Source organism: Carlito syrichta, unplaced genomic scaffold (assembly GCF_000164805.1).
Source record: "Carlito syrichta isolate Samal-C Ts95f unplaced genomic scaffold, Tarsius_syrichta-2.0.1 Scaffold314127, whole genome shotgun sequence".
Classification (NCBI taxonomy): domain Eukaryota; kingdom Metazoa; phylum Chordata; class Mammalia; order Primates; family Tarsiidae; genus Carlito; species Carlito syrichta.
In genome coordinates, this window is record NW_007258223.1 from 427,441 (window position 1) to 436,867 (window position 9,427).

Consider the following 9,427-nt stretch of genomic DNA (forward strand, 5'->3'; position numbering starts at 1 on the left):
CCAAGTAGCTGGGACTACAGGCACGTGTCACTGTGCCTGGCTAATTTTTTATATTTTTGTAAAATCAAGGTCTTGCTTTGCTGCCCAGGCTGGTCTCAAACTACTGGGCTCAAGCAAACATCTCACCTTGGCCTCCTGAAATGCTGGGATTTCAGGCATGGGCCACGGCATCCGGCCTGGCGATTGCTAATTAAGTTTTATAAACATTCATTAACAGGATTCTTCAACCATATGAGCTTCTGAGCCCATTCAGTGAATCTCTTATTTCAGATATTTTGAAAATTTGTTTTTTTTTTAATTGACAACATTTATTTCCATTCATTTCAAGAGTGTCACAACCTCATGAAGCATAGCTGCTTTTTTTTTTTTTTTTTTTTTTTTGAGTCGGGGTCTCATTCTGTCACCCAATTTCCCAAGTATCCAGAACTACAAATGTGCACCACCATGCCTGGCTAATTTTTTGTAGAGACGAAGTCTCACTATATTGCCTAGACTGGTCTTGAACCCCTGGACTCAAGCAATCCTCCCACCTCAGCCTCCCAAAGTGTTGGGCTACTGGCATGAGTCACTGAGCCCTCATCACAGCTGCTTTAAAGTGTTTGTTTGATCATTTCACATCTTGGTTACTTTAGTGTTGTCTTTTCTCTTGAGAAATGGAGAACTGGTTACAATTCTCTGACTTAAAATTTTTTTTTTTTTTTTTTAGATTCAGGGGGAACACATGCATATTTGTTACATGGACATATTGTGTAGTGGTAGCGATTGGGTCTCAGGTGACACATTCCCCCAGATAGTGAACATTGTGTCCCATAGGTAGTTTGTGAACCCTAACTTCCCACCTTTCCCCTTATTGTAGTCCCTAGTGTCTACTATTTCCATCTCTGGGACCATTTAGTTCAGACATATGAATGAGAACATGCGGTGTTTGCTGCAATGAACATGTGGGTGCAGATGTCTTTTTTATAAAACAACCTCTGTTCCTTAGGGTAGATTGCTGGATCAAATGGTTGTTCTAATCTTAGATCTTTGAGTAATCTCCATATTGCTTTCCATGGAGGTTGTACTAATTTACACTCCCACCAACAGTGTATGAGTGTTCCCTTTTCTCCACATCTGTGCCAGCATCTAGTGTTTTTGGATTTTTTAATAAGGGCCATCCTGACTGGCGATGATGAGTGATACTGAGTATTTCATCATACATTTGTTAGCCGTTTGTATATCTTCTTTTGATAGATGTTTGTTCATGTCATTTGCCCACATTTTAATGGAGTTATTTGCTTTTTTTCTTGCTGATTTAAGGTCTTCGTTGATTCTGGATATTAGTCCTTTGTCAGATGTACAGTTTGTAAACATCTGTCCCATTCTGTAGGATGCCTGTTTGCTCTGTTAATTATTTTACTGTGCAGAAGACTTTTAGTTTAAGTCTGACTTGTCTATTTTTCTTTTAGTAGCATTTGCTTTTGGGGTTTTAATCATGAATTCTTTGCTACGTCGATGTTCATAAATTTTTCCTAGGTTTTCTTCTAGGATTTTTTTTGGTTTTAGGTCTGACATTTAAGTCTTTAATCCATCTTGAATTAATTTTTGTATATGGAAAGAGATAGGGATCAAGTTTCATTTTTTTCTACACGTAGCTATCCCATTTTCCCAGCACCACTTGTTGAATCAGGTGACCTTTCCCCAGTGTTTTTTCCTGCTTTGTCAAAGATTAGTTGGTTGTAGGCATTTGGATTTATTGCTGGATTCTCTATTCTGTTCCATTGGTCTATGTGTCTGCTCCTGTACCAGTACCATGATGTTTTGGCTACTACAGCCTTGTAGTATAATTTGAAGTCAGGTAATGTAGGCCTCCAGTTTTGTTCTTTTTGCTTAGGATTGCTTTAACTATTTTGGCTCTTTTTTGGTTCCATGTAAATTTTAGAATTGTTTTCTCTAATTCTGTGCAAAATGACATTGGTAGTTTGATAGGGATTATGTAGACTCTGGATGACTTTGGGTAATATGATCATTTTAACAATGTTGATTCTTCCAATCCTTGAGCATGGGATGTTTCTCCATTTGTTTGTGTCCTCTGCAGTTTCTTTCATCAGAGTTTTGTAGTTCTTATAGAGATTTTTCACTTGCTTGATTAAATATATTCCTAAGTATTTTAGATTTTTGACCACTACTATGAATGGAATTGAGTTCTTGTTTTGATTCTCAGCATGATCTCTTTTGGTGTATAGTAGTGTTACTGACCTATGTGTATTGATTTTGTATACTGAAACTTTACTGAATTAATTAATCTAGTCCAGGAGTCTTTAGAATTCTTGACGTATAAGATATCACTGCCATAGAGAGTTTGATTTCTTCTTTTCCAATTTGGATTCCTGTTAGTTTTCTTGCCTGATTGCTCTGGCTAGGACTTCCAGTACTATGATGAATAGTAGGGTGAAAGTGGGCAGCCTTCCCTTGTTCCAGTTCTGAAAGGAAATGTATTCAACTTTTCTCAGTTCAGGATGAAATTGCCTGTGGATTTGCCATATACAGTTATTATTTTGAGTAATTTCCCTCTATGCCTATTTTGCTATGGGTTTTTATCATGAAGGGATGCTGGATTTTATCAAGTACTTTTTCTGCATCTATTTAAATGATCATATGGTTTTTATTTTTACTTCTGTTTATGTAGTGGATCACATTTATTGACTTCAGTATGTTGAGCCATTCTTGCATCCTGGGATAAAACCCACTTGGTTGTGAGATATATATATATAATGTTATATATAATATATAAATTATAAGTGTGCTGTTGAATTCAGTTTGCTAATATTTTGTTGAGGATTTTTGTGTCTATGTTCACAAGGGATATTGGTTTGTAGTTTTATTTTTGTTGTTGTGTCTTTTCCTAGCTTTGGTATCAGAGTGATAGTGGCCTCATAGAATGAGTTAGGGAGGATTACCTCTTCCTCAATCTTGTGGAAAAGCTTCAGTAAGATTGGTAGCAGTTCTCTGAAGATTAGCTGTGAGTCCATCAAGCCGTGGACTTTTTTTTTGTTGGGAGACATCTCATTACTCTTTCTATCTTGCTACTCGTTACTGGTCAGTTCAGGGTTTCTACATATTTCTGATTTAAGGTTGGGAGGTTGCATGTTTCCAAGAACTTATCTATTTCTTCTAGATTGTTAAGTTTGTTTACACAAAGGTGCTCGTGTTAGTCTAGAATGATCTTTCGAACTTTCATCCTATCAGTTATGTTTCCTTTTCATGTCTGATTGAGCTAACTTGAGTCTTCTCCCTTCATTTCTGAATTAATTTAGCTAGTGGTCTATCAATTTTATCTTTTCAAAGAACTGACTTTTGTTCCACTGATCCTTTGTATTTTTTTCAATTTCAATTTCATTTAATTCTGCTCTGATTTTTGTTCTTTTCTTCTGCTAGCTTTGGGTTTGATTTGATTTTTTCTAGTTCCTTGAGGTGTGATTTTAGGTTGTTGATATGCAATCCTTCAGTCTTATTAATGTAGGCCTCAGGTGTCAAAAATTTTCCTCTGAGCACAACTTTGGCTGTGTCTCAGAGGTTCTGATAATTTATTTCATTGTTGTCATTCATTTTAAGGAATTTTAAAATTTCCATTTTGATTTCTTTGTTGACCCAAGGATTGTTCAGAAGCAAACTTCCATGTCCTTGTTTGGCTTTGCAAGTTCTTCTTGGGGTTAATTTTTAGTTTTATTCCACTATGGTCTGAGATGATTCCACTTGACATGATTTTGAGTTTATTGAGATTTGCGCCTATCGTGATCTTGGACAGTTTCATGGGCTGATGAGAAAAATATACATTCTGTAGTTTCAAGATGGAATGTTCTGTAGATGACTTTTAGTTCCATTTCCTCTACAGTCCTGTTTAACTTCAATATTTCTTTGTTGACTTTCTGCCTTGATGATCTATTTATTGCTATCAGTGGGGTGTTGAAGTCCTCCACTATTATTGTATTGCTGTCTTTTTTAGGTCTAGTAGAATTTGTTCAATAAAGCCGGGGCCTCTGGTGTTAGGCACAAATATACTTAAATTTGTTATGTCTTCTCATTGGATTGATTCTTTTATCATTATATAATAGCCATCTTTTTCTGTTTTTACTGTTGTTAATTTAAAGATTGCTTTATCTGATACGAGAATGGCTATTCCTGCTCATTTTTGGTTTCTAATTGTGTGGAATAGTTTTCCCTACATCTTTACCTTGAGTCTATAGGAGTCTTTGTGAGTTAAGTGGATGTCTTGAAGGCAGAAGAGATTTGCTTTTTTAAAAAATCTATTCTGCCAGTTTGTATCTTTTAGTGAGGTATTGAGACAACTTACATTCAGAGTTAATCATGATATGTAAATTACTATCCTATTCATCATACTGGTTGTTATCTGGTCGTTTTATTTATTTTCTCTATTGTGTTGGTAATTCATAAAGCCTATGAGCTTTATGATTTCCAGTGTTTTTCTACTGGTTATTTTGACCTTTTGTTTCACTATTTAGGACTCCTTTGAATATTTCCTGTAGAGTCAGTCTAGTGCCAGTCAGTTTGCTTGTCTGTGAAGGACTGCATTTCTCCTTCATTTATGAAATTTGGTTTTGTGGGATAAAAAATCTTTGGCTGACATGTATTCTGTTTGAGATTGAAGATGGAGCCCCAATCCTTTCTGGCTTGTAGGGTTTCTTCTGAGAAGTCTGTTGTTAGTCTGATAGGTTTACCTTTATAAGTTATTTGATGCTTCTGTCTCACTGCTCTTAAAATTCTTTCTTTCATATTAACTTTGCATAGCCAAATGATTATATGCCTTGGGGATGACCTTTTTGCAATGATTCTTTGTGGATTCTTTCAGCTTCTTGTATCTGGATATTTAGATCCCTGTCAAGGCCAGGGAAATTTTCCTCCATTAGTCCCTCAAATAGGTTTTCCAAACCTGTTGCTTTCTCTTCTTCTTCAGGAATACCTATGATTCTTAGGTTTGGATGTTATACACAATCCCATATTTCTTGGAGATTTTCTTTCATTTTCTTCCTTTTTCTTTATTGTTGCCTGGTTGGGTTAATTTGAAAGCCCTGTATTCAAGTTCTGAGATTCTTTCTTCTGCTTGTTCTAGTCTACTGTTAAAACTTCCCATTGCATTTTGTACTTCCCTAAATGCTTCTTTCATTTCCAGAATTTCAGTTTGGTTTTCTTTTAAGGTGTCTATACCTTTGGCTAATTTCCCATTCATGTTCCTAATAGTTTTTAAAAATTTCTTTATGTTGGTTTTCAATTTTCTCCTGAAGTTTATTGACCAATTTAGCATCAATATTTTCAATTCTATGTCTGGAATTGCAAAAATTTCACTTTGGTTAGGGTTCATTGCTGAAGAGTTGGTGTTTTTTGGGGGGGTGTTAGAAAAGTCTATTTTTTCATGTCATCAGAATTATTTTTCTGGTTCCTTCTCATTTGGATACACGATTTCTTCTTATTCTAGGTATTTGGTAAAGGGCTGATGCCGGCACCATAGGGTTCCCTTGGTTATATATAGTCTTGGTGTGGTGACTTTTTCAGTTGCCAGAGCTGTAGTCCTGTGCTGTGTACCTGCACTGACTCACAGCATCCTGAGTGGTCAGAGGGTTTTGGAAATTATTGTTAACTGGGGTCTGTGATTAAGCCTTCCCCAAAGCTGAGGTACAGTATTTGATTGGTTGGCTGTATTGCAGACCTCTGGTCAGGAGGTGGCACTTGGGAGAAAGCGCCCCTGCCAGCCTAGGCTGAAGTTGGGCCTCTAGGAATTTTCCTTTCTGTTTTGAGCCTTCTGGTGTAGCACAGGGAAAAGGAGATGAACCATTCCTCATGTGTGCACTCTAAGCTGCCTTAGTGGATAGTGTAGAAGGGAGTCCCAGGTCACTGTGGGGTAACACTATTGTGCAGAACAGGTCCAGAAGAGTTGCCAAGGGGAGTGAGAAGTTGCTAAGGCAATGCATCCCACCAGGCTCCCGCCTTGGCCTTAGGTATTTTCAGGCAAGAAACTCAGCCAAGAACTGTCTGCAGCTATGGTTTGCCCTTGGCATCCATTCCCTCCCAAACTGGTTGGAAAGCAGCCACTCCACTCTGTAAGAGTTGAGTTCCTGGGAATTGGTGACTGGCACTGCTCAAGGCTTTCTTCTTACACCACTCCACGGCATAGCACAGCTGTGGGGAAGGCAGTTTCCTGTAAGGAGTTGGGGTACCACCAGGCTCAAGGAACCCTGAAAGTTTGCAGCAGAACATAAAACTCCCCAATTCCCATAATTTGCCTTTCCCACTTTGTCTGGAGGCTGTGGTAGACTGTGGTTATGCAGGCAAGAGCCCAGTCAGTTCCATTCCAGGTTGGTGGATTGTTTTCTTCTTTGTTCTAAGTGGTTATTATCACTCATTTTGAGACTTGTGGGGTATGCTGCTAAATCTGCTGCTCTCTGGGTGCTGAGGAAACTCTATCTTGGCTCACTCCATAGGAAAAACTTACTCTGTCTCATGCTGGCCATCTTAATCCTGAATCCCTTCTCTGACTTTTTGTATATCAAATAATTTTACTTTGTGTCTTAGACAGTTTGAATATTATGCTATTAGCCTCTGAGTCTAGTTAAAATCCTCTGCAGCATCTTTTTTTAAATGTAGACATTGCCAGGTGCAGTAGCTCATGTCTGTGATCCCAGCATTTTGAGAGGCAGAGGCAAGAAGATTGTTTGAGCCCAGGAGTTCAAGACCAGTCTGGGCAACATGGTGAGACTTTGTCTCTACAATAAATAAATTTCAAAAAAATTAGGCAGGTATGGTATAGTCCCAAGCTACTTGGAAGGCTGAAGTGGATCGCCTGAGCTTAGCAGGTTGGGGTTGTGGTAACTGTGACCATGCCACTGCACTCCAGTCTGGAAGACAGAGTGAGATTGACTTTAAAAAAAAAAAAAAGTAGGCATCATCCTGATTAGAGTGAACCAGTTGTCTCACTTTCTTTGTGAATACGTTCCAATACCAGTTCAGTTTTCAAAGCTCATTTCAATACCAGTTCAGTTTTCAAAGCCTTTATGTTGCTTTGGGTCTGTATATCTCAAGGATTACTGGCCCGGAACTTGACCAGTCATTTTTAGTTTATTATTATTATTATTATTATTTTGAGTTGGAGTCTCACTCTGTCACCCAGGCTGGAGTGCAGTGGCATGCTCACGGCCACCACAGCCTTGACCTGCTGGGTTCAGATGATCCTTCTGCCTCAGCCTTGCAAGTAACTGGAACTACAGGCATGCACCACTATGCCAGGCTAATTTTTTTTTTTTTTATTAATTGTAGAAATGAGGTCTCATCAAGTTGCCCAGGCTAGTCTCCAGCCTATGGGCTCAGGCAGTCCTTTCACCTGGGTCTTCCAAAGTACTGGGATTATAGGCATGAGCCACTGCACCTGGCCAGTTTAGTTCTTAAAGCCTTTGCTATCTTCTTTGTATCTATCTGTTCATGCACAGGTGAGCCTGGGACTTGTCATACACAGAACTAGGGAATGCTCTTTTTCAACTCCCACCTCTCTAAGATTTTCCTTCATACTCTGCAGCTACCAAGTGTTCCTTTTTTCTAGTCTTCTAGCTAGAAAGATGGGGCTTCATAATTGTTGCAGCAACCTGTGCTACTATGCAATTCTGTGGGGCTGCCCAGTGTCTCTGAAGTTAGGGGGGGAAAAATCTAATTCCAACTCTCAGCTCTTCTCCAGGCCCACTTCTCCTGATTTCTCTGGCCAGAAGGATGACTTTTCTTTGGGGGTTTTGGATGCCCACCCTGCTACTGCCACAGTGGAACACCTTGAATAGGGACTACCCAGGACCAGGAAAAGAAAAACAGAGGCAATAGAAATAAACAATTGAAAAAGAACTGATGATATAAATGTCAATGATTTTAGAAACAGATAAGCAGACTGCTATTACCATGTGACAGAAATGTTCAATTTGTTTTGTGATCAGGAATATAATACTCAACTTCCCTGCATTTCAGATTCCTTTGTTATAAGGGTTAGGGAATGATGATAAGAACCGATAGAATATGAGAAGCATATGAAAAAAGACTTCAAATAATATCTTCTGTAGGGTAACATTCCTTTAAAAGCAGAAAGACGATGGAAAAGTAAATGAGAAATAGGACTTTCTAGGAAAAACTACAAAAAGGTCAAAACTTACCTTGATAAATAATGCTGACATTTTAAAGAAACTTTGTGGAACCCAAAAATTTCTTCAGGAATTGGGACTCATAGCTGGATGGGATACAGCGAGACTGCTAAAGTACTTAGCTGTAATTTGCCTTGAGTTAGGAAATGGTTGTAGCATACCTAAGGGTTCAAATCTGGAGATTTAGAAAAAGTTAACGTGTTTACAATAAAATACTAAAGAAAACACATGTCAGCATTCACTTTTCTAACATAAGAAGGCAAGAGCAGTAATGAAATTAAATTAGTTAAAGATATATCCTCAATCTACTTTTCCCAACTTCAGAAATTACTAGCTTAAACTAAAAACCACTTCAAACTATAGCAGGGTAGGTAAATAATATCAAACTAAAGAGGAAGAAAAAAATATTAGAAACCAAGCTGGGTTCAGTGGCTCAGCCTGTAATACCGTGCTTTGGGAGGCTGAGGTGAGTGGATTGCCTGAGTCTGCGGGTTCGAGACCCGGCTGGGCAAATTGGCGAGACCTCATCTCTACAATAAATCAAAAAATCAGCCAGGCGTGGTAGTGCGTGCCTGTAATTCCAGCTACTCGGAAGGCTGAGGCAGAAGGATCGCCGGAGCCCAGCAGGTTGAGGCTGCAGTGGCCGGGAGCGGCTACTGCACTCCATTCTGGGTGACAGAGTGAGACTCTTCCAACTCAAAAAAAAAAAATTAGAAACGAAGTTACAGGTCTAGGATGAGATAAAAATTAAAAAGCATCTGAATATTCAGTAATTACTCAACATTTATTAAACACACCAGCAATGTTCCATGCAGGAAAATCAACTCACACTGAAAATAAAGAACCACCTTGTTCCAAAATATTGGTTCTTTAATCAAGTTTTTCCACCCACACTTTCTAGGCCAAGAACCCAACATGGAAGGGAGAAGTTGAAGAAAAATTCACAAATCGCATGAAATAAAGTGTGAAAACTCCATGTATCTTGGTAATTAAAATTTTTGAAATGAAGATCTCACTTTTAGCAAGAATCATCTATATTCTCCTGTCTGATCCTGATTACCAACTCATTCACCTAGACACCAAAATTAAACACTGCAGCATACAGTTTCATTATCTCAGAATGAAAGCAATTCACTGGAAAACCACAGACTATGGATATGCGTGTAACTCGTAGATACATACATTCCCATGCACTGATATAAGTTGAAAACATATAGTACTTTCTAGATGGAGTTTTTGTTTTCCTAGGCTTCAATTAA

The 9,427-nt window shown here is 38.4% G+C and overlaps 1 protein-coding gene across 1 annotated transcript in view; it reads left to right on the plus strand.

Annotated features, from left to right (window-relative positions):
* The window catches only part of STAP1 (signal transducing adaptor family member 1), a 48,410-nt gene extending 39,256 nt beyond the window's left edge, over positions 1-9,154 (plus strand). The window contains exon 9 of the mRNA XM_008071145.1: positions 9,070-9,154. Within this exon, the coding sequence (XP_008069336.1) occupies positions 9,070-9,101 (32 nt within the window). The 3' untranslated portion in view covers positions 9,102-9,154. The remainder of the gene's footprint in view (positions 1-9,069) is intronic.
* The last annotated feature ends 273 nt before the right edge of the window (positions 9,155-9,427 follow it).